We start from the raw sequence: 26467 nt of genomic DNA on the forward strand, positions 1-26467 counted from the left end.
AATGTTCTCTCTCTTGTTCTAGGCAGTGAATATATGAGAGAGTGTACAGTAAAAGTTCATTAAGCTGTACCCTTAAGATATATACCCTTTCCTGTACATATGTTATACCTCAACTAAAAACCATTAAGCAGATAACCAAAGATTACAAGACATCTGGGGAAAGTATTTAACATGAAACACACCTATCAAAAACAAATAAGAATCTGGAGGAAACAGCCTACAAGGGAAAGTAAACTTTTAAAACATACATATTATACATTACATTATATGTATGTATTTATAAATAGTGTGTTCAGAGAATTAAGAGGAGACACTTCAACCATGACTCAAAAACAGAATGTTATTTTTTAAAATTTATTTTAGAATGTTAAGTTTTTAAAATCGGATATCAAAAGAGAGCTCTTAGAAATTAAATAAAACAGCAGAAATAAACATACAACAAATTCCACTCCTAGGTATTTACCCAAGAGAAATAAGTAAATGTCCACTAAAAGACCTTAACATGAATGTTCATAATAATTGCTTTATTCAGAATAGCCAAAAATCAGAAGCAATTCAAGTATCTATCAACAGAGAAATGGATAAACAAATTAAGGTATACTGATACAGTGGAATACTACTCAACAAAAGGAACAAACTACCATACATGTAACATATGTGAATCTCAAAAACACTATGTTGAGCAAAAGAAGCTAAACCCAAGAATACATACTGTATGATTTCCTGCAACAGGAAAAACTAAGAGCTATGGTGATAGAAAACCACAGTGGTTGCCTAGAATGGTGTGGGAGAAATGACTGGAAAGGGAGGGAACTTTCTGGAATAATGGAAATGTTCCATAATTTTACTGTGGTGGTGGCTAAATGGGGTGTATGCATTTCTCAAAACTAATCAAATCACACACTTGAAACTGGCACATTTTATTGCATGTAAATTATACTCCAAAAAAACGCCAGACAAAACACAAACAAAAAGCTCCATTGAAAGGATAGAAGATAAAGGTGAGATAAAAAGTAGTAAAAACACAAAGAAACTGAAAATCAGATCAGAGAAAAAGACTTTTTAAATTAGAGAATTAATCTAGGCAATCCAATATCCTGATAATCGGTGCTTCCAAAAGAAAACAGCAAAAATGAATAGGAGAAAATATCATTTAAATAATTCAAGAAAATTTCCCAATGCTGAAGAACATGAGTTTCCAGACTGAAAGTACCTATAGTAATGTGAAATTTCAGAACACTGGGAACACAAAGAAGATCCTGCAAACTTCCGGAAGAAAACAGTTCACATACAACAGACAGGACTTAGAATGGCTTTGAATTTCAAACAGCACTTCTAGAACCAAGAAGAGAAAAAGCAATAGCCTCAAAATTCTAAAGGTATGTGATTCCCAACCTAGAATTCTATACCCTGCCAAGCAATTCAAGTATAAAGTTAGAAGAAGAATTCAAAAAATTTACCTGCTATGCATACTTCCTCAAAAATCTACTCAAGGATGTGATAAACCAAAACAAAAGAATCAATCAAAGAAGACAGAGAAGATATAGGAAAGAGCCACTCCAACACAGGTAGAAGGAGCTTTCATGAAATACCCAGGACGAAGGTGAAGGGTGTGAACTCAGATAACAGCTGTGAACTAGGTATAGAAAAAGCAACCATACAGAATGAAGTTCAGAATACTCCAGGAGACCAAGTGGGAAGGTAAAATGATGCAGCCACTTTGAAAGACAGTCTGGCAATTCCCCAAAAGGCTAATACATTTACCACATGATCTAGCAATCTGACTCCTAGGTATACATCCAAGAGAAATGAATGTATGTTCACACAAAACTTGTACATAAATAGTCACAGAAGCCTTATTCATAATAGCCAAAAAGTAGAAACAACCCAAATGTCCATCGACAGATGAATGGATAAACAAAATGTGGTATGTCCATATAATGGAGTATTATTCAGCAATAAAAAGGAATGAAGTACTGATACGTGCTACAACACGGATGAACCCTGAAACCATTAGGCTAAGTGAAAGAAGTCAGTCACAAAAGATCACATATTATGTATCGTATAATTCCATTTATATGAAATGTTCAGAATAGGCAAATCTATACAGATAGAAAGTAGACTGGTGGTTGCCTAAGTTTGAAGAGGAGGGGAAATGGGGTGTGACTGTTAATGGACAAAAGGTTTTCTTGGGGGGTGATGAAAATATCTTCTAAAAATGATTATAATAATGGCTGCACAACTCTAAATATATTAAAACCACTGAATTATATACTTTAAATTGGTGAATTATATGATAATGTGAGTTATATTGCAACAAAGCTGTTAGTAAAAATTCTTAGAATTAGTGGTAAATATATAGAAAACTAAGAAAAAAAAGGATAATTACATGGAAAACAAAATGTTATGTGGGAAATGAAAACTATTTAATTACATCTTAAGACTGTAAGCAGTGAAGATCTATAATTATGATATAACTTTACTGGGAGACTGAAGAAATCTACATGCATGTATGTGTGAATGTATGTACATGTATGTTGCAGGGAGAGAGGAGGAGGTTGAGGGAAAAGAATGAAATCCTTATCTTCCGTGGGGAGCTATCATATATGATGAATAAAATTTAGAAATTGAAAACTAGTGGGACTTCCCTGGCGATCCAGTGGTTAAGACTCCACACTTTCACTGCTGAGGGCCGGGGTTTGATCCCTGGTCGGGGAACTAAGATCCCTCAAGCCGTGCGGGGTGTGGCCAAAAAAAAAAAAAGTAGCAACAGAAGCAGACTATTTACAAGTAGGTAAATGCCAAAATAATAAGCTGAAAGAATTAGAAGTTGTTTCATGTAGAGTGGTAGAAATGGGGAAGAGGGGTATTTGGAGGACTGCTATTTTATGTAATAACTTTGTGGAACTCATTTGATTCTTTAAATTAGGGACATTCATAACTTCTACTTTTTAAAAATGTTTTAACTCAAAACAAGAAATTTTAAAGTTTAAGAAACTATTACAAAATTGGGAGGCTATACAACAGAGGGGAAGTAGATGATATATTATGTGTTTTTCTCCCATAGCAAAAAAACTAGATAGCTTTTAAAATACAAAAATCAGGGAATTCCCTGGCAGTCCAGCGCTTAGGACTCCACACTTTCACTGCCAAAAGCCCGGGTCAGGGAACTAAGATCCTGCAGGCCGCGCAGCATGGCCAAATAAATAAATAAAATTTAAAAATCAATGGCATTAAGTACTGAATACACACTTTTAAAAGGTCAAAAAAGGGAACTGTTATGTTATATACACTTTACCACAACTTTTTAAATACATTATTTTTTAAATTAAAAAAAAAAAAACCTCTAGGAGGTTAAGACCAAGGATATGGGGAGGGGTGTTAACATAGTAGGCATATAAAACTCATCATCTAATATCACTTTATACTATTTTTACCTTGCACATGTATTAACTTATAAACTGAAAAGCACCATTCAAAACAGTATAGCTAACACTAGTAGCAACTAACACTAATTGAGTGCTTTTTATATAGCAGGCACATTCTAAGTACTTCTACATGTACTAACATACTGTATTTAATTCTCACAGTACCCCTGACAGAGCAGATGCCATACTTTCCCCCATTTTACAAGAGAAATTAAAACATACAGAGGTTAAATAATCTGCCCAAGAGCACAGCTATAGACCCTGAACTGGAACCTAGCTGTCCAACTCTAGAGTTCATATTTTTAACCACTATACTATACTGCCTCTCTGTTCTTTCACATTAAGAACAAGATTCAGCACAATAAAACAAAGGATCACTAAAATACTTAACGCCTACTCTCCAACTCCACTGAAAAATAAATATCATCAATAGTTTTAAGTGGCAACCTTGAGGCTATAATCTCTAAAGTTGCTTGTAGACTCAAATCATAACCCATAAAAACCCAATAAATTAGTTAACACTAAACAGCACTTTAAAAAAAAAATCTAACCACAAGCCTTTACAACAGAAAACAATTCAACTTTTACTCACTGCCTTCTACTTGATTAACCCAGGAGGGCATACACTAAAGAACAATATTCTTTTTTTTTTTGGTTGCACCAGCTCTTAGTTGCAGCACGTGGGCTCCTCAGTTGCGGCTCCAGGGCTCCTTTAGTTGCGGCTTGCCAGCTCCTCAGTTGTGGCATGTGAACCCTTAGTTGCAGCATGCATGTGGGATCTAGTTCCCTGACCAGGAATTGAAACCCAGGTCCCCTGCATTGGGAGCACAGAGGCTTATCCACTGCGCCACCAGGGAAGTCCCCAATACTCTATTCTTCAGCTCTCCAGTAAGATGCTCTTCCACATAGCCTCATGGTTAGCTCTATCCCTTCCTTATGATTTTACTCCAAAAGCCACCTTCACCTTTCTTCAGAGATGTCTAAAATGTCACACACAAAGAAAAATTTTAATATCCTCTTCCCAGCTTCAGACCCTACCTCACTGCTTCCCACTCCTCTCCTCAGAACTTACCACTTCTAAGTTGGCACATACTTTTTTGTTCACTGCTTATCTCTCCCACTAGGATGAAAGCTCCATGAAGTAGGAAATTTTTGGTTTTTGTTCACTGTTTCCTCAGCACCTACAACAGTACCTGACACATAGTAAGTGCTCAATAAATCTTTAATGATGAAACTAACAATAAAAATAACAAACTTTAAAATAAATGTTTTCCATATTTCTGAAGTTAATATTGACAGGTTTAATTATATATGAGAAAGAACATATTGATGGTGTACTTAGGCCGCAAATCCTTCCGTAAGTGGTAAAGCATTACCTAAGAAGCTATAATATTCAGTTTAGCAATACTTTCTACTCATGTTCTCATTTACTAAGGAAATTTATTACTGACTCAGAAATACATCAGATATGTTATGAAACAACTTCCTTATCTGAACAAAAATCAAAACTGTCAACTACTCATTAAAAACATCATACATACACAAATCTGTGAACTAACTATACTTCAATTTTTAAAAATCATGCACAAAAAACCTTAGAATAAAATTAGGCAAGCTATTAACAACAATTCCAAAGCTTAAAAAAAATTGTTTATAATTTCATGGGTGTGTGTTTCACCTGTAGGAGGGGAAGACAAGTATTTGGTGGTAGAGAGAAGCTACATAACAATGAATTTTAAAGTATCCTTTTTTGGCTAATAAAGAACTTATAGATGCATTACCTTTGGAACATAAATGCACTCTACCCAGAAAATAAAGCAAAACATAGAATCATACTGAATCTCAGCAATAGGAACCTTGCTTTACATCAGAATCACCTGGAGATGCCCACCAGAGTCTCAAAATATTCTGATTCTAGGGACTTCCCTGGAGGTCCAGTGGTTAAGACCCAGTGCTTCTACTGCAGGGGGCATGGGTTCGATTCCTGGTCGGGGAACTAAGATCCCACATGCCACAAGGCGCAGCCAAAAAAAAAAAAAAAAAAAAAGACTGAATCTATAAAATAGTGTGTAAGAATAGAGCCAGGAATCTTTTATTTCTAAAAGTTTCCAACATGATTCTAAAGCAGTTTAATCACTCATGCAGATGATTAATATCCTCTTAGAACACTGTCCCTAGGTGTCATCCAACATGCATTTGACTATCCCCAGGAAAAAAAATTTCACTACCTCCCAAAATACTTTAATTCTAATGAAAAGCACTAAATTTTGGGAATCCTTACTTATGTTGAAATGGATTGATATCTGCCTTCTTTTACTTTTTCTCCTCCTCTAGTTTCTACGTAACTGGTTATTAAACTTAAAAGTTGTTAGTATTCAATACCAATACTACTCAGGCATTGGATATCACTAAGGAAAGAAAATGAAAATCTAAATATCCTTCAGGAACTTGCTTCAATCTAATTTTTGTGAAAATCATATTAAATTTGTAACAAATGTCTTTAGATGTAAACATATTTGAACCATAAAATCTATTCCTAGGAATTTATCCTAAAGATACAACTAAATTGTAATATTTTATGCCAAAGCTGGATGTTGTTTGCAATGGACCAAATTTATGTCCCCCAAAACTCATGCTGAAATCCTAACCCCAAATGTGATGATATTAGGAAGAAGGACTTTGGGCAGCAATTAGGTCCTGAGGGTAGAACGCTCGTTAATGGGATCAGCACCCTTAAAACAAGGGAACCCAGAGAGCTCTCTTGCCCTCTTTCTTACCACGTAAGGATACAATAAGTCTACAACCTGGAAGAGAGCCCTCACCAGAACCTGACCATGATGGCAACCTGATCTCAGACTTCAAGCCTTCAGAACTGTGAAAAATAAATTTCTGTTGTTTATAAGCTACTCAGTCTGTGGTACTCTGTTATTTATAACAAAGTCATTTCTGCATCTTTTTTTAAAACAAGGACATTTTCTTTTATTCTTTAAAATTTTTACTGTCTTAATTTTTCAGCCTTACTGAGGTATAATCAACAAATAAAATTATAAGATAATTAAATTTATAATTTTTTTACTTTTTAAATTTACATCTAGCAGTATTCACTTCCTTGGCATACACTTTTATAAGTCTTAGCATGTACATAGATTATTGTAACCACCACCATAAATAGAATACAAAACAATTCCAATATCCACAAAGAATTCCCTCACGCTATCCCTTTGTAGTCAAACCCTTCCTCCACCCCTAAACCCTGGCAACCACTGATTTGTTGTTCTCTGTGCCTACAGTTTTGTCTTTTCGAGAATATCGTGTTAGCAGACCCATTCAGAATGTAATCTTATGTGACTGCCATAATGCCTCTGATATTTATCCATATTACTAGTATGTCAATACTTGATTCCTTTTTATTGCTGAATAGCATTCCATAATATAGATATACCAGTTTACTTATCCATTCACCCACTGAAGGACATTTGGGTTGTTTCCAGTTTGGGGCAATTATGAATAGTGCTGCTACAAACATTCACATACACATTTTTGTGTAAACAGTAAGTTTATATTGCCCTAAGACAAATTCCTAGAAATGGGCTTGTTGAGACAGATGGTAATTGTATACTCTGTAATAAACTGACAGACTTTTCCAGAGTCTACATTCTCACCAGAAGTATTAGTTTCAGCTAATCCTCATCCTCACCAATACTCAGTACTGTCAGTGCAGTATTTTATTATTTTAGCCATTCTAAAAGATACGTAAATGGCACCTCATTGTGCTTTTAATTTGCATTTCCCTAATGACTAAAGATGAACATCTTTACATGTGCTTATAAGCCATCCAAACATCTTTACTGAAATATCTGTTCAAATCTTTCACCCATTTTTGAAATTGGGTTGTTGATTTTTTAGGGGTTTTTCCCCCTATGTTGAGTTTTGAAAGCTCTTCATAAATTCTGGATGTTAAGTCCTTTCTAAGATATGTGGTTTGCAAATATATTCTCCCAATTCATGGCGTGTCTTTTCATTCTCTTTAACTGTGTCCTTCACAGGAAAAAGTTTTAAATTCTGATTCTGAAGTCCACCTTCACCAATTTTTTCTTTCATAGATCATGCTTTTGGTACTGTATTTAAGAGCTCTTTGCCAAACCCTAGGTCAAGAAGACTTTTTCCAATGCTTTCTTCTAAAGGTTTTACTGCTTTATGTTTTACATTTAGGTTTATGATCCATTTGAGTTAATTTTTGTATAAAATATGTTATATAGGTTGAGGCTCACTTTACATGTGGATGCCCAGTTTTCCAACATCATATATTTGAAAAGACTGTCCTTTCTCCATTGAAGTATGTTTGCACCTTTGTCAAAAAATCAGTTGACTATATCTTATTTCTGGGCCATCTATTCCGTGCCTTTGGTCAATACACCACACTGTCTTGATTAGTGTAGCTTTACAGTACATCTTAAAATTGGATATTGTGAGTCTTCCAACTTCGTTCTTTTTCGAAATTGTTTTGATTATTCTAGTTCCTTTAACTTCTCGATACATTATTATTTAAAACTAAAGCCATAATAGTCATCTCCTTAGTGGTTGCCTTGCCCTCAAGAAGACTGGCATTTTTACTGTTGCATTTTATCTTGTCAAAACCAGTTCAAAATATGTTCTCTAAATATGATAATATGTAGGCACTCATAACTTTTGACCCAATATATCCAGTACCAGAAACTTATGTGAAAAACACAAATATAGATATAAAAATGTGTTCAACATAGTATTGTTTAGAAAGCAAAATAAATCTGCAGACCCAACAAAAGGGGAAAGGTTAAATAATGACTAGTAGGGAAAATGTTCAAAATATGTTAAGTTTTTTTTAAATGGATACACAGTATCCAACTTTTTAGATGAAATATAGTGTATTTCAGAAGAAATACACTTTAAAGTATTATTTCTGGATAGCATCATTACAAGTGACTTTTTTTAAGATTTTTTAAAATTAATTTATTTCATTTATTTATTTTTGGCTGTGTTGGGTCTTCATTGCTGCGTGTGGGCTTTCTCCAGTTGTGTGTACTCTTCGTTGCGATGCGCGGGCTTCTCATTGCAGTGGCTTCTCCTGTTGTGGAGCACGGGCTCTAGGCACGTGGGCTTCAGTAGTTGTGGCTCGCGGGCTCAGTAGTTGTGGTTCACAGGCTCTAAAGTGCAGGCTCAGTAGTTGTGGCGCATGGGCCTAGCTACTCCACGGAATGTGGGACCTTCCCGGACCAGGGCTCAAACCCGTGTCCCCTGCATTGGCAGGCAGATTCTTAACCACTGCACGACCAGGGAAGCCCACAAGTGACTTTTTTTTCATAGTTTCAAGAACTTTAAAAACTTTCTACCATAAACATGTGTTCACTTATAACTGGGTATAAATATTTTGAGATTTTTTTTTTAATTTAGTTATTTTTTATTTATTTTTGTTTGCACTGGGTCTTTGTTGCTGTGCGCGGGCTTTCTCTGGTTGCGGCGAGCGGGGGCTACTCTTCCTTGCGGTGCGCAGGCTTCTTATTGCGGTGGCTTCTCTTGTTGCAGAGCACGGGCTCTAGGCTCGCGCAGGCTCAGTAGTTGTGGCTCGCGGGCTATAGAGCGCAGGCTCGGCAGTTGTGGCGCACAGGCTTAGTTGCTCCGCAGCATGTGGGATCTTCCAGGACCAAAGCTCGAACCTGTGTCTCCTGCATTGGCAGGCGGATTCTTAACCACTGCACCACCAGGGAAGCCCATATTTTGAGTTAAAAAAAAAAAAAGCGTTACTGCCACTTACACAGAAAAATACAGGTACCTCCGTATCAGCTTATACATTATTAGTATCAAGCTTGTTCATTAAGATATGAGTAACCCACATGACAATGTTAAGAGAACTTACTCTAAACCCTACAAATTCTTCTCCTCGGCTGTCACAACAGTTACAACACAATTTTCTCTACACTTGTCTTCATGTTTAACATTGGACAGAATTCTAAGCACAATATTTTAAATTACATCATTAATAAATGACACACAAAGAAAAGATATTTGCAACATGCAATACATCTGACCAATGACTAACTTCCTTTATGCAAGCAGCCTTTATTCTATTTAAAAAAAAAAAAACCTAAAGAAAAATGGGCAAAGAACAAGTACAGTTAACTTGCATAAATATTACAAATGGCCAATGACATGAAAGTAAGCTAAATTTCATTCACAATTAAAAGAAACAACTAGGGCTTCCCTGGTGGCACAGTGGTTAAGAATCCACCTGCCAATGCAGGGGACACGGGTTCGAGCCCTGGTCCAGGAAGATCCCACATGCTGCGGAGCAACTAAGCCTGTGCGCCACAACTGCCGAGCCTGCGCTCTAGAGCCCGCGTGCCACAACTACTGAGCCCATGTGCTTAGAGCCCGTGCTCCGCAACAAGAGATGACACTGCAATGAGAAGCCCACAAACTGCAACCAAGAGTAGCCCCCGCTCGACGCAACTAAAGAAAGCTCGTGTGCAGCAACTAAGACCCAACGCAGCCATAAATAAATAAGAAACAAACAAACAACCAGACTTCCCTGGTGGTGCAGTCATTAAGAATCTGCCTGCCAATGCAGGAACATGGGTTCGATCCCTGGTTCAGGAAGATCCCACATGCCATGGAGCAACTAAGCCCGTGCGCCACAACTACTGAGCCTGTGCTCTAGAGCCCGTGAGTCACAACTACTGAGCCCATGCACCACAACTACTGAAGCCTGCACACCTAGAGCCTGTGCTCCACAACAAGAGAGCCACTGCAACGAGAAGCCCACGCACCGCAACGAAGAGTAGACCCTGCTTGCCGCAACTAAAGAAAGCCCTCGCGGAGCAACGAAGACCCAACACAGCCAAAAATAAACAAATAAATAAAAAAGGAAAGAAAAGAAACAACCATCATAAAGGCTGATTTATCAGGACTGCAAATTTTATACTTTGACAATACCCATATGTTTCATCACAGAATATATATTAACATTTTTTGAAGGGTAATTTGACTATCTAGTAAAATTAAATACACATACCCTTTAATCCAGCAAATCCACTCACAAAAGTATAGAGGTATGTAAAAGTTTCCTGTTCAGCCTTGCTTATCAGAGTAAAGAGCTGAAAACAATTTTTCATCAATAGGGGAATAAATAAAGTACTTCCTTAACAACTAGAATATTGTGCAACAGTTACAAATTATGAGATAACCCATAAATATTAATAATGGAAAGATCTCCAAAATAAACTTTTTTAAGCAAGATGCATGGACTTCCCTGGTGGTGCAGTGGTTAAGAATCCGCCTGCTAATGCAGGGGACATGGGTTCCAGCCCTGATGCAGGAAGACTCCACATGCCGCGGAGCAACTAAGCCCATGCACCACAACTACTGAGCCTGTGCTCTACAGCCCACGAGCCACAACTACTGAGCCTGCGTGCCACAACTACTGAAGCCTGCGCACCTAGAGCCAGTGCTCTGCAATGAGAAGCCACAGCAATGAGAAGCCCACACACCACAACAAAGAGTAGCCTCCGCTCGAAGCAACTAGAGAAAAGCCCGCGCACAGCAACGAAGACCCAATGCAGCCAAAAATAAGTAAATAAATAAATTTGTTTTAAAAAAAGCAAAAATAAAAATAAAAATAAAAAATAAAAAATAAAAAAAGCAAGATGCAGAAAAATACTTATAGTATAACCACATTCATAGTTTTAAAATGCATAGATATGTTTGTAGATACATAGAATGTTTCTGGAGGATTACATTCAAACAGTTAAGTGATTTTCGGGGGAGAGAAAGACTTTCATACTGCTTGAATTGTTTTCCTAGATTAATTTTAAGAAAAATAATAACTGAACACCCTTAATACATGTTCCTCATTACATCTTTTTTTTTTGCAATTTTTTTTTAAATTTTATTTATTTATTTATTTTTATTTATTTATGGCTGTGTTGAGTCTTCGTTTCTGTGCGAGGGCTTTCTCTAATTGCGGCAAGCGGGGGCCACTCCTCATCGCGGTGCGCGGGCCTCTCACTATCGCGGCCTCTCTTGTTGCGGAGCACAGGCTCCAGACGCGCAGGCTCAGTAGTTGTGGCTCACGGGCCCAGCTGCTCCGTGGCATGTGGGATCTTCCCAGACCAGGGCTCGAACCCGTGTCCCCTGCATTGGCAGGCAGATTCTCAACCACTGCACCACTAGGGAAGCCCCTCATTACATCTTTAATGTTAGGAAAAAATATATTCCTATATAACACCTACATGATAGATTAATCCATCATGAACTTAGTATTTTTCCCCACCAAATCTACTAAACTAAATTTAAGTGGCTCCGCTGAGATAAGACTAAGTCCTGCACGAAGATGTTTATGAGTTAAAGCAGAGAAGAAATAATGTGGAAAAAATAGGCAGCTAACCAGATTTCGGGCCAAAACTTATCATAATTACTTTATAACAAATGTCTGGTGACCTTCAGGGTTAGAAACATAGTAACTTTACTTTTGGTACTATAATAATATCTTTAGTTTGGCATAAAATATAATTATCATCAGTCTAGTTTTAATGTCTTAAAACTGAAGACAGCAGTTCAGCAATTAAATATATTCAGTTGCCAACAAACAATTTTTCTTTTTTAAAGAGAGAGAGAACAAGTGTTGCTGAAGATGTAGAGAAATTAGAACCATCATACTACTGGTGGGAATGTAAAATTGGAAAACAGTCTGGCAGTTCCTCAAATAGTTACACATAGAGTTATCATATGACCCAGTAATTCTATTCCTAGGTAAATACTCAAGAGAAATGAAAACACTTGCACACAAATGTTCGTATCAGCATTATTTATAACTGCCTAAGAGTGGAAAACAACCTAAATGTTCATCAACTGATGAATGGATAAATAAAATGTCCATACAATGGAACATTATTTAACAATGAAAAGGAATGAAGTATTGATACATGCCACAACATATATGAATCTTGAAAACAATATGCTAAGTGAAAGGCCATATATTATAGGATTACATTTATATGAAATACAAATCTATATGTTTACAAAATAGGCAAACCTATAGTCCCAGAAAGCAGACAGGTTGCCTAGAGCATGGGGAGAAATGGGGAGTGACTGCTAATGGGTATGGGGTTTCTTTTTGGAGTGATGAAAATATTCTAAAATTGTGGTGATGGTTGTACAACTCTGTGAATATACTAAAAGTCACTGAATTGTACATTTAAATGGGCGAATTGTATGTAAAATAAAGCTGCTATTTTTTTAAAAAGGAAGAAGGGAAATCTATTACAGTCTTAAGAGGCACATCACCAAATGCAATCGTGGACCTTACTGTGGATTTTGATTCAAACTAACTTAAAAGTATATCTATGAGACAACTGGGGAAATCTGAACACTGACTGGATATTAGATAATATTAAGGAATTGTTTATTTAGTAAGTGTAAGGATAATACAATTACATTTTTTAAAAGATTCCTTATTTTTCAGGGACTCCAATATTTAGGGATGAAAGGATATGATATCTGGGGTTTATTTTAAAACAATCTAATTAGGGAGAGTGGGGATTAACAGGAGAGAATCCAAGAGGTCATTCACAGTGAACTGGGTCTTAAGATACAAGCTGGAGTTCACGGACTAAAGAGGGCACAAGAAACATTGAAAAATGAAAAAGGCATTCCAGACAGGTAACAGCTTAGGCAATGGCACTGTCAAAGACCACCTATGGGGCAAGAACGGAAAATACAGTTGGAAAAGTAAGCAACAACCAGATCATGAAGGGCCGTGTATGTCACACAAAGGAATTTTTATTTAATTTTGTGGAAGATGGACTGATAAGTTGTTTTTGTTTTTGTTTGTGTTTTTTTTTTTTGGTGGGGACAGGTCAGATTAGAGCTTTAGATAGGTTACTCTGGTGGCATTATAGACTGAAGGGGCACAAAACACTGCTGTCAAAGTCCAAGTGAGTGAAAACTGAGTGGGAATTTACATGGTGAGAGTAGGAATAAAGATTAGGGGCTAAATACCAGAGACATGAGATACTAAAAATAATTGGATATGTGGAAAGAGGAAGCAGAAATCATCTGAACTGATTTCCAGCTTCTAGGCTTGTGTGACTAGGTAGACAATGTCCAATATCCAGGAGAATGAATATAGAAGAGGCTTATGGGAAAGGTAGAGTTCAGTTTAGTGTTTAGTGTAAATAGGACACACTGGTATAAATGTCTACTAGGCAGGCAAAAACTCAAGACAGGTCTAATTAGAGATGTAGACATGTAAGTCTTCAGGATATATCTGGTAGCTGGAACAACAACCCTGGAGAGCTTGTTTGTTACAGTTCATAAGCCACAGAAATTTAACCTATTTTAAAAGTTCCCTCCCTACTCTACCTTGTTAAGAATTAATTATTTCATTCAAGGTGTGTATGTAAACAGAATGATCAAGATGTAGTTAATCTTATATTTAGGAGACTTTATATATATTGGAGAGGGGAGAAAAAATATATATATTTGGCCAAAAGTCACCAAAATTATTCTTTAACAAACTGCATGCATGCAGAGTATTATCAAAGCACAAGTACAGCTATAAAAATATACTTTTCTAATTATTCTGATTCCTTTAATGTATCAAGAACCATTAAAATATTCATAACACTTATTTCAAAATCCTCCACTTTATAAGAAATTCTGCACTTCTGAAATGCACTTCTAGTCTGCTTTTAAAAGATCTAATGTCTTCTGAAAAGTAAGGCTAAAACAAAACTGGGTTTAGGGCTTCCCTGGTGGCACAGTGGTTGAGAATCTGCCTGCCAATGCAGGGGACACGGGTTCGAGCCCTGGTCTGGGAAGATCCCACATGCCGCGGAGCAACTCGGCCCGTGAGCCACAACTACTGAGCCTGCGCGTCTGGAGCCTGTGCTCCGCAACAAGAGAGGCTGCGATAGTGAGAGGCCCGCGCACGGGGATGAAGAGTGGCCCCCGCTTGCCGCAACTAAAGAAAGCCCTCGCACATAAACGAAGACCCAACACAGCCAAAAATAAATAAATAAATAAATTTATTTAAAAAAAAACAAACTGGGTTTAATTGTTTTATTCATTAGATTTTCCAAAATGAGGTTAAGCAATCTTGATCTTCATGGGACTACAGAACTCAAGGTTGCTTTATCTAGCAGGTTTTGCTAATGCCTCTCATTATCACTGCTCCAAAATTCTTAACCTCTCCTAAATGTTTTATAATACTTAAATTATAAGAGGAGCCCTTTACAAAGATCCTAATTTGCTATATTATTATATAACCAAGAACTCAATCTTAATTTTCAGCTAAACCTTCAGTCACCAAGAACATTAGATTTAATTGAGGCAACCTGGCAACTATAGAAAAATGTCACTGATGGAAAAACCCAAATAAAATCCAATTTCTTCCAGAAAGGGAAAGCACAACTAGAGGAACTAAGCAATCCAAATACTGAGCCACTAGTCTTACCACTATGTTCTAGACGAGGGACTGAATCACCTAAGATCTATGGAAGAAATTCAGGTATCAGTTATTTCTTGAAACCGCATGGAGAATTGGGGGGCACGACTGTCATTCTCAAAGGATGCGACCTCCCTCAAAAGATAACTTATTCTACAATTTACCAATAAAAAAAAATAATAACTTCAGAAAAAAATGGTCATATAAGAAAAGTGGCAACTCATCAATTCAAAACTCAGTAAGTGCTCTCCCCTTAAAACCCTTTCAATATTAGATTCCTTAGATCTTAATCTAAATTCTACAGAATTTCCAGATCTTCAGTAAGCCTTCTCTTTTTTTGTCTAGTAATTTTTTCCTCACTCTTATTTAGAGTAAATGTTGAAATATGATTAACAAAGTCCAAAGAACTCAGAGTAGAAACCCTGAGGACACAGTTACTATACTTTTTTTCTTTTTAAGTTTTACTGAAGTACAGTTGATTCACAATGTTATGTTAATTTCTGCTGTACAGCAAAGGGACTCAGTTATACACATATATATTCTTTTTCATATTCTTTTCCATTATGGTTTATCACAGGATATTGGCTATAGTTCCCTATGTTATCCAGTAGGACCTTGTTGTTGTGTTTTTTTTCTTTTTTTACCTTTAGGGCTGAAGTTTTTCCACAGGGGTTAGCCCTTAATGGCTTAAATATATTACTCCTATCCCTATTTAACCAATGGGAGAAACAGCAGTTATGTGACAAGACCAAGATGAGCCTTCTTAAGTAATAAGGTTTTTTTGTTTGTTTGTTTTAAACCCAACTACCAGAACTCAAATGAGCTTTGCCCCCTTCAGAGCAAACACCTCAGAAGGCTGGCTATACACCCATTCCAACAATGCCAGACTGCCACTGCTCAAAACAATTCCAGACTCCTTTTTTTGAGAACTGCCTTCAGAACCTATTGCACACTTCTTAATGTTCTTATTAGTGGCAAATCTTTACTTCTTCAGTGTGGACTTTTTTTAAAACATCCAAAGGTGATTCAGATTCAACTTGGTAAATGAGGGAAATAATCTGAGTAATACTATATTTTAGTCAAAAATGAAATGTGAACATGAAGTATTAGACTAATTTTACCTGTGCCTCTACCAACAATTTCAAAAGTAAAGTTTCAAATCATATTTGAAGGATATTTGAAGGATATTCAAAGTTTCAAATCATATTTGAAGGATATTCCTTTGAATAATGAAACTTTTTTGTTTTGCCTTATATATATCAGGTATGGTTTCAAGTAAACTTAAAAATCTGTTTTCTAAGCTTTAAATCACTCTGTTTCTATAAAGAATTACTACATATTGTCCAAGTTTTTGTGACTTTGCCAATTCTTAATATTACCTTATAAATGGGGTCATGGTTATTTTCAATGAGGTAGTAAACAGTCAATGTTTACAATCTGAATTACTATGTACGCTACCAAATGAGCCACATAATCCAAATTATTTCAAGGGATTTATCCCTCAAATTAAGCATGAGCTGCCCATGCAGCAAATACAGAAAAGCAGATAACTGTGAAATTTGAAAATCCAAAGACACAACAGATTGAAACTATGGCAATGATCTTAAGATGCTGTAATAACGCATGAATATATGGCTTCCTCTGATGATTAAATTTTTTAACATCTTATTTTAGAATAGTTATAGATTCACAACATATATTTGCAAAGATAGTAAAGAGAGATCTGTACCTTTCACTAAACTTCCCCCAATGGTTGCATCTTACATAATTATAGTCCCATATTAGAACTAGGAATCTGACACTGGTACAATATATGAGTGTAGTTCTGCGTCATTTTATGGTCTGTGTAGATCTGTGTAACTGCCAACACAATTAAGTTATAGAACTATTCCATCCACAAAGATCTCCCCCATGCTCCTCCTTCATAATCACATCCACTTCCTTCCCCCCACCCCAACATCTCTAACCCCCTAGCAACCACTGACTTGTTTTTGTTTATACTTTTGACATTTCAAGAATGTTATATAGGGCTTCCCTGGTGGTACAGTGGTTGGGAATCCGCCTGCCGGCGCGGGGGACGCAGGTTTGAGCCCTGGTCCAGGAGGATCCCACATGCCGCGGAGCAACTGAGCCTGTGCACCACAGCTGCTGAGCCTGCGCTCTAGAGCCCACAGCCACAACTACTGCCACAACTACTGAGCCCATGTGCCACAACTACTGAAGCCCGCGTGCCTGGGGCCCGCGCTCGGCAACGGGAGAGGCCACTGCAATGAGACCCGCGCACCACAGCGAGGAGTAGCCCCTGCTCGCCGCAACTGGAGAAGGCCCGCACACAGCAGCGAGGACCCAACACAGCCAAAAATAAATAAATAAAATAAATTTATTAAAAAAAAGAATGTTATATAAATGGGACCATACAATATGTAACCTTTTGAGATTGACTTTTTTTTCACTCAGTGTAATGCTCATCCAAATTATTACATGTATCAATAGTTCAAAAAATAAAGATGCTGTTAACAGAGATAAGGAATACCAGGGCTTCCCTGGTGGCGCAGTGGTTGAGAATCTGCCTGCCAATGCAGGGGACACGGGTTCGAGCCCTGGTCTGGGAAGATCCCACATGCTGCAGAGCAACTAGGCCCGTGAGCCACAACTCACGCCTTTCTGAGCCTGCGCGTGTGGAGCTTGTGCTCCGCAACAAGAGAGGCCGCGACAGTGAGAGGCCCGCGCACCGCGATGAAGAGTGGGCCCCGCTCGCCGCAACTAGAGAAAGCCCTCGCACAGAAAATAAGGCCCAACACAGCCAAAATAAATAAATAAATAAACAGCGTTCCCTTTAAAAAAAAAAAAAAAAGGAATACCAGTTAACAGACTCAACTGAAACAACAACAAAGTAAGTTTTAATCTTACACCGCTCAAGTTTCCTATGGTGCTTAAATATACTTGGAAAAATATTAAGACACTATTATTTTAAAAGCATAAATGTCCATCGACAGATGAATGGATAAAGATGTGGCACATACATACAATGGAATAGTGAGTGCTCAGCCATAAAAAGAAACGAAATTGAGTTATCTGTAGTGAGGTGGATGGACCTAGAGTCTGTCATACAGAGTGAAGTAAGTCAGAAAGAGAAAAACAAATACCGTATGCTAACGCATATATATGGAATCTAAAAAGAAAAAAAAAATGGTACTGATGAACCTACTTGCAGGGCAGGAATAAAGAGGTAGACATAGAGAATGGACTTGAAGACATGGGGTGGGAGGGCGAAGCTGGGGTGAAGTGAGAGTAGCGTCGACATGTATTTACTACGGAATGTAAAATAGTTGGCTGGTGGGAAGCAGCAGCATAGCACAGGGAGATCGGCTCAGTGCTTTGCAATGACCTACAGGGGTGGGATAGGGAGGATGGGAGGGAGGCTCAAGAGGGAGGGGATATGGTGACATGTGTATGCATATGGCTGATTAGTTTTGTTGTGCAACAGGAACTAACACGGTACTGTGAAGCAATTATATACTCCAATAAAGATCTATTTTAAAAAAAAGCATAAACCAATATTGTATTAAGAAATTTAACTCCCGCTATGATCTCCCACCATCACTTCAGAGGTGTTTTATCATCATTTCTAACCCCAAGATTAGTTTTTTTAGACATATTTCTCAACTCTAGCACCAGCCCACTCTCCCCTTAATGAGAAAGTTGCTATTAAAGGAATCAATTTGCCAATAAAAAAAATCCTTCTGCAATGTGATTTGTTACTCTCTAATCCAAGTAGTCCAACAACAACAAAATCCAATTTTTCCAGTGAATTTAAGAGTTATAAGCTGAAGTCATAACAATCTCTCCCCATAATTTGAAGGGACAATTACCTTGTGACCTTTAAACTTATAAAATTTAAAATAAAAATAGTTCCTTTTCAAATGCTCCTTAAAGTTTCTTTTCCTTTTTTTTCTGGACCGCACGGTGCAGCATATGGGATCTTAGTTACCCGACTAGGGATCGAACCTGTGCCCCCTGCAGTGGAAGCACAGAGTCTTAACCACTGGACCGCCAGGGAAGTCTCATCCATAAATTTTATTTTCTTAAAGCTCCACTTTTACACCTTCAAACAACATCCTGAGAGGTAAAAGCTCTCACCAAGAGAATAACACAGGCTTTAGAGTTAAGCAGTCTGGTAGTCCAGCTTGGTATTACAACTTTCTAGCTGAGGACCCTGAGCAGGTTAAACAAACTCTGTTATTGTTTCCATATATATATATATATATATATATGTAATAGCAGCCACACCTCACAGGAGGATTATGTGAGATATTCTATTTAAAGTATGTGGCACACAGTAAGCACTCAATAACTGTTAGCTACTAATATCTATATTACTGTAATAAGGATAGTAGCGTGTATCTGCAATTAGATATGACCTTCAGAGTTTTAGCATGTTTTAAGTGCTCATTCTACTTACCTTGCCAATAGGTTTACAACAGAAATTTAATTTATTGGGTTGTAACAAAAACATTTTTATATTTGTTATTAAAACAAATCAAGTAAAGGTGCTTAAAGTGGATATTCATTTTCTATCTTAAATACATATTCCCAAATTTGAATATTCCAATTCTCATATGGAAGAATATTTATGTAAAATCAAACCTTGGCAATCCAAACTAAAATTATCTCTTCAATTTAGTATCTATCATTCCATTCACTTCAGAATCAATTCATTTAAAGATACATAAGCATAAACCCTGAATAACAGTTTCTCGCTGAATAAAGCTGAAATGAATTAATTCTGTGCTGACAAAACACTTTCAAAGAGGCTCAGCTCAGTCTTATTCGGATATCTATCTACCTGTACATGAAACAGTCCAAAAGAATTTCAGGAACATAAAAGAATTAAAACTTTTAAATATGACCTTTCAGCAAGTCGTAGTTCTGTAGTCTTAAACCCTGAATCTGTAACTCTTCCTGTTATTTTCCCATAACTAGATTAGCAGAAGTAGGCCAATTTCTTAGATGATCTCCTTTATTTCACCTGTCTCCAACAGACAGATTCTTCTGGAACCTTAGACTAGGACCACTAATACTAAGTTGCAAAGATGGAACAGAACATTTCATCATGACAAACTGTGGTTATGTTGACCAATGCGCTAACTGGCCTTAAAACTTTGATTTTAATTACCATTACAATTCTGTCAGCAACATCTACACCTCACATTTCTGTATTTCAAAGTCTGCACAAAGATTTTTATGAAGATCATTCATAAAAGCTCTAAGGTTATCAACGTCCTAATACTTTTCCTTACTATCTAAAAGGTAGTGACACTTCCTACAGTGCTTTGCCTTTGATGTGTGTTCAATAAATATTGTTTACGAACACAAACCTCTGAAAAAGGGGAATCAATAAGCAGCAAAAAGTACTGAGGACACAAATCCTTGGTTCAAAAAGAAATAATCCTTAGTTTATCAAATTTAAGACACTGATGCTGGCATTAAAAAAATTTTATCAGAAGATTTCAATGGAAGGGTCTCTTACAACTAGGTCACAAGTGTCAGCTGGCTGATGGCAATTCTAAGACTTCATGGACTCATTCCAAATTTGAGAAGTGAAACTAGAAAAATATGCATCTTGGAATCAACTTAATACAGTAAAAGCATACTCTATGAAATGCTGAGGTGTTATATTTGCCAGAGGTGGGGGCTGGGGATAGGGGACTAAAATTGCATTTAGTGCCCCAAACCATTGGACATTAACCACGTTTCCATTTACAATGTTGCTTTAGTTCACCCAGCACTCAAGACAAGTTCAGCTTCCAGAAAAGGTAACAGCTAAAAGCCCTAAGAGGTGTTCTTAAAGCAACTGAGGAAAAACTTAAAACTAAGAAAATTTTAACTGACTGATTCATCATAAAATTGCTTTCTAAAAAAATAGCAATACTTTTATAATGTCAAAGGTGTTTAATTTTGTTTTTAAAGTTGCCAATCCAATCCCTTAAAACAGGGATTCTTTTATTTTCTTTTTTTTTTTTTTAATATTTATTTATTTATTTGGCTGTGTCGGGTCTTAGTTCCCAGACCCTTGTCCCCTGCATTGGAAGGCAGATTCTTAACCACTGGACCACCAGGGAAGTCCCAAAAGAGGGATTCTTAACAGGTCAGTTAACCATCTGAAAATGCATACAAACTACTTTGTGTGTCCTCATTGTCTTTCGAAGAAAATTTATCAAGTTCTCAAAAGGATCCCTACACCAAAAAGACTAAGAGTTGCTTAGAAAAATTGTTTCAACTGTACGTTAAGAACTTTAAAATCATAAAATAGAATGTGCTATATATAATCTGAAGACCATTGCCAGGCACAGAGGTTAAGTTTGGTAGTTTGGTGGGGTTGGTTTTGTTTTTTTTTTTTGCGTGGGGGGGGGGGTGGCATGCGAAGAATAGATTCATTTACTCTAGAACAAATGAAAATAATGCATGTGCTTTATTTTAAAAAACAACTACTATTGAAGAGTTTCTTTAATATAAAACAAAGCGGTAAGTCTGATGAAGAAGATCCTATTAAGGAAAACTTTGAGTATATCACAAATACTTCCTAAATTTTATTAGTTGGGAGTTATCCAAAAAAGAAACACACCTATTTCATTCCCCTACATTACTGAATAAAACCAAAACTACAAAAACTGCAATACTTTAAGCATTCTGCATCACTTAAACTTTAACGTTATTCATACATGAAAGAGTCACTCTCACTTTCTGGTATCTAGACTCATTGCTATTGTGCATTTAGATAAATAATGCAGGAGTTCCAAGGAGGTTCTATACTAAAGCAGCCACACTAAGTTATGATCATTATCAGGACTTACTTGAAAAGACAGTTCTTTTTAAAGGAACGGAGGTGAACGTGTTAAAAGTCATCACTAACTGCTCACTTGATCAACAAGTTATTCTTCCAGTAACATAATAAAATTCCAACTTTCTCCACATTAGCAAAATTAAGTTCAGACGTGTTCTGGGTGTTCTAAGTCATCTCCTACTTTATGTTCTATAATGGTTGACCCCAGAGGAAAAATTCGAAGCAGCAAAGAAATTCACTGGGTGAATAATGAGATCAAGAAATTGGACAAAAAGATAGTGAAGCCAAAGAAGAGTTTATAACATGCAGAAAATCAGACACAAGAAACTACCTTTGCCCATCATATATCTAGATTCCCCCTGCCCAGCCAAGCTAAGAATCATACAGATTCAAGATATTTAAAAAAGAAAAATAGGATGAAAAAACAAATTTGTGAAATACAGGTCTCACAAATCTCTACTACAACAGATGCCACAGTTAAAACAGACTGGAGCCAACTATTTCATGATGAAAAAGATCAGTTAGAAGCCTATTAATATGTAAAAGGTAAAGGAGTTACGTTATGAAAAATTTAAAGAATGACTGGCAGCCCACTGCCTTCGGAAACTATAATGCAAAATAGAGAAGAGTTTAACTTGAAAATATTGATAAATTATATTAAATGTTCAAGGACCACCATTTGATAAGGGAGAACAGTAGTACAGAAAGGTTTGTGCCAACTTTTAACTGCAGCTGTAGTGGAACACATTAAAAGCCTTGTTTCACAAAAGCAGTGAAATAAAAAACAATGGTTTTAAACTTATCACCAGTGTTAACTGCTCATGACCATAAATTTGCCTTTTTCCAACGAAAGACTTTGGTATAAAAAGCCAAAGTCCTTTGCCAAAAGCAGAAGAAACAAAACTAACCAAAATTCTTACACAAGACTAAAACACTAAACCTGTTTAAAATTTTTCATATTTTTTTTTACATGTCACAATTAAAGGCAAAAAAAAAGATTAAGATATCTAACACAACAAAATTGGAGATCAAACCATTCTTTTTAAATAAGACTGAAATTAAAAAGCAGTTAATTTAAATCAGTGTATGCTACAGGCAATCCTCCTGCCTATTCCAAACTGAGAGGGTTCACCACACTCCCTTCCCAATTACTTAAGCAAAAATATTACAATTTAATAATAATATAACCTATTATTTCCTTCCATGTACAGTTTGTTGTTGTTTTGTTTTTTTAACAAACTGCATAGGAGTAAGATCATTCTAGCTAGTATCCATTTATCTTGACTACTGATTGTCCCAAACAATGATACTTTTTGGAAATTAAACTTCATTTCACTAAAGTTAGCCAGTAGATTTTGCAAGTATCTGCATCTGAGGAGTACAGCGTACGGTGACCACAAAACAAGAAGCATACAGTTGGTATACACAATATTCTAAACACTGAATACATATTTTTAACTAGGTATTTAGTGACTATCACAGACATGAATATTAAACATTCCCCTATCAATTCCTGACATTTTCTACAAAATAGACCCAATTTCAAGCCTGAAACTGAGGCTTCTACCTTTAGAGGAGTAGAAACTAAAGTAATTGGGTACTCCTTAAAAATACACGTAACTACATGACTAACATACTCATTTAAAACTTTTGCCAAGATAGCCCCTCCCTTTGAAACAAACCAAGACTGACTCACAGCCCTATTTTACTTAATTTTGGAAACAAAAAATTAAATTAAATGAATTCCTAAGCACTCTTTTCCTCGCTCTCTGTTCCCCCACCATTTAAAGCATTCGACCTTCAATCTGTGCTTTGCCCCTTAAAAAATGGTAAAACAAAAACAGAAACCCCTCAGTATCTCCAAGTTATCTATCTTGGAATAAAGAAACTACTGGATTCAGGAATGATAATAACCACTGTTCTAACATCCTGGAAAACAACAGAAACAATGTCTATGGTCGTTAAGGAGCGGTCCTACTCTGTGAAACCATCCCACCTCAGATGATACTTTTCATCCGTAAGACCACCCCCCATTTGTTAGAGTTAACCATCTGAGCAAAAGGTTTCAATTTTGTGTCCCTAAAGTGGGAAACTCTCTCTCTACATAACATGTCCCGCCCTCTGTGGATATTTCTACACGGGAGGCGGGGGGTGAGGGGAGCGGGGGCAGTAAAGTTGGTAGCAGGGTGAGGACAAAGGGCATTTTGAAACACCACTGAAGTAAATACAAAACGAGGACAGAAAGGGGGCTAAATTACAGTCCCCTCAAGTGGCTAATGGCAAGAAAACGCAGGCACCCTTGTTTAGCAGCCCTAGGGTTCCTATTCTCCATTAACGCCCGCTGGAATGCGAAGTTGGAACCACCACTATGCAAGAAGCCCATCAAACCCCCCAAATGTCAGGCCACTAGGCAGCCTCCGGAATGACAGGCCGGTACCCCTCCCCCACTCCCCCAAAAAAAGGTCCAATCCCGTAAGTGCAGGTCACTCTGCCCTCTGGGGTAGTTCCAGCCGGCGCAGAGATGGGAAGACGAGAGGGGAAAGACAGACCACCTCTCTTTCCGTACACCCTCGGCTGGGGAAACAAAACAAAGACCGCCCTCCTCCTCCGGTAGCCACTACCCTAGCCAAAGAGGCTTTCCTATTTCCCGGTGCAGTCTGGCCTCCCGCCCCCGCCCCCATGACAAAGAAAAGGCACTTGGTGAGCGAGCGAGGCCTTCCTGCCTCCACCGATGGGGGGAGGGAGCTGCCGAGGTGAGCAGCCCCCTCCGCTCACCCGCGCTCCCACTCTCGGCCGGGAAAACTACCGAAAGCGGCAGCCTCCGCCCGGGGAAGCCTGGTCTGAGATGGGGTCGGGGGTACCTTGAAGTAGCCGCCTTCGTAGAGGGTGTTAGGGGGTCCGAAGATGGCAACCTCCCAGTTGTAGAGGTCGGATTCATCCACCAGGGTGATCCGGAAGCCCTCCACCGGCTCCTCCTGAAGGGATTTCAGCTCGAGCATCAGGGCCTTCTGCGAACTGGTCATCTGCTGCTGGGCCATCGCGGCGACGGCGGCGCCGGGCCGGGGCCCCAGTCCTCACGCACCGGCCGGGCCGGACCAGGCCCCTCCCCTCCGCTCCGCTCGCCCTCGGCCGGCCCGCACCGGGCCCCTGTCTTCACACACCCGGTGGCCCGGACCAGGCCCCAGACGGCCCGTGGGCCGGCCCGGTTCCTCCTCACACACGACGCGGGCCGGGCCGGGCCCTTCTCCTCACACTCGGGCCGGGTGGGGGGAAGGTGGAGAGAGTTAGAGAAATTCGCTCCGGGTCCCGGGCCTCCCCCCCCCGGAGGGGGCCTCAACTTGGCGGGGGGGGGGGGGAGAGGAGGTGGAAGCGGAGGAAGGCGGCGGAGGGCCGGCGATGGTGAGCGGACGGGGCCGAGCCGGCCCGGGAGCGCCGCGCTCGCTCGCCCTCTCGTTTCCTCGGGGGCCGCCGGGGCCGAAGGGAGCGCGGGGCCGAAGGGCGGGGGTGGGGGGGGAGAGCGCGGCACGCGGGGGTCTCCTGGCGGCGGCGGCGGCTGCGCGGGGGGAGGGGCGACGGCGGAGGAGGAGGAGAAGAGCAAGAGCGCCTCGCGCCGCGGGAGCGACGGAGCCGAGAAGAAGGAGGGAGGGAAAGTGGGAGGAGGGGCGCACGTCGGGAGGGAGGGCGGCTCTCGGCGGCGGGCGGCCCGACGCGACGCGCGTGCGCGCGCCCCTCCCTCCCCCGCCCTCCTCTCCCTCCTCCTCCTCCTCCTCCTCCTCCTCCTCCTCCTCCCACTTCCCTGCCTCCTCTCCACCCGCCCGCGCAGTGGCGGCGCTTTGTGACGCCGGCGAGTGTCCCCCGCCCTTAAAGGGCCCAGCGGCAGTGGGGGTCGAGGGTGGCCGCAGGGGATGCCCTTGGCCCCAAAATGACGGCTGTGCGGCTTGACGCCGCGGTTCCGAAGGCGCGCCCCGGAAGGGACCTCTGTTCTAGAGCTGTCATCGCCCTCCTCCCCACAACTTGTATCCACCGGCCTCCCGCAGCCATCCTACGAGCCCCAGATCCTCTGCAGGCCTAACCCCCCGCCCCCCGCGCCATGACACACAGTCCGTCGTCCCCGCACTCAGTAGGTGCTTGACAAGGATGTGCTGACAATGTGGGTTTTGTCGGTGGAAACAAGCTTCCTGACATCTCTTCTGCAGGTCCAGTCCTCATGCCATTGTGTCCTTGGAGAGCAGTGTGCCACCAACTTAGGGGGTTGGGGGGCAGTTTCCCATCCGAGAAATGGGGAAGGCAGATAGGTCAGTTTCTACTTCCCTTCTTAACTACAAAGAGGAAGTTGTGGGAAATAAGGAGAGAAATAATACAGACTGAACCTGAGTTCTTGGCCCTTTTCTGTGTGATTTGGGGCAAATGCTCTGGCTATCCCCCAGTTTACCCATTTGTCAAATGGCGTATTTGGTTGAACTTTGACCCCCTACAGATCTTTTCCGGCTTGAAAGTCCAACTTAGAACTGGGGGACTTTTAAGATAATCCTGGAAGAAGTGAGATGTGGAGGTCTTCAATCCCCATGATTTAAAATACCCCTTTCTCTTTGGAAGGCATGTCCTATGATAACTCCATGAACATTTCCTAGAAAAGCCAGGATACTGTGAGAGTTCCGTACACTTAGAATTTGGGGATCAGAAAGATCCTTGGTTCCAACCCCGGCTCCACCATTT

General features: G+C 39.2%; 1 protein-coding gene across 1 annotated transcript in view; it reads right to left on the reverse strand.

Moving 5' to 3' along the window:
* The window catches only part of UBE2R2 (ubiquitin conjugating enzyme E2 R2), a 92220-nt gene extending 67000 nt beyond the window's left edge, over positions 1-25220 (reverse strand). The window contains exon 1 of the mRNA XM_007176865.2: positions 24613-25220. Within this exon, the coding sequence (XP_007176927.1) occupies positions 24613-24789 (177 nt within the window). The 5' untranslated portion in view covers positions 24790-25220. The remainder of the gene's footprint in view (positions 1-24612) is intronic.
* Positions 25221-26467: the final 1247 nt, after the last annotated feature.

The sequence above is a fragment of the Balaenoptera acutorostrata genome, chromosome 6, assembly GCF_949987535.1.
Source record: "Balaenoptera acutorostrata chromosome 6, mBalAcu1.1, whole genome shotgun sequence".
Lineage (NCBI taxonomy): Eukaryota > Metazoa > Chordata > Mammalia > Artiodactyla > Balaenopteridae > Balaenoptera > Balaenoptera acutorostrata.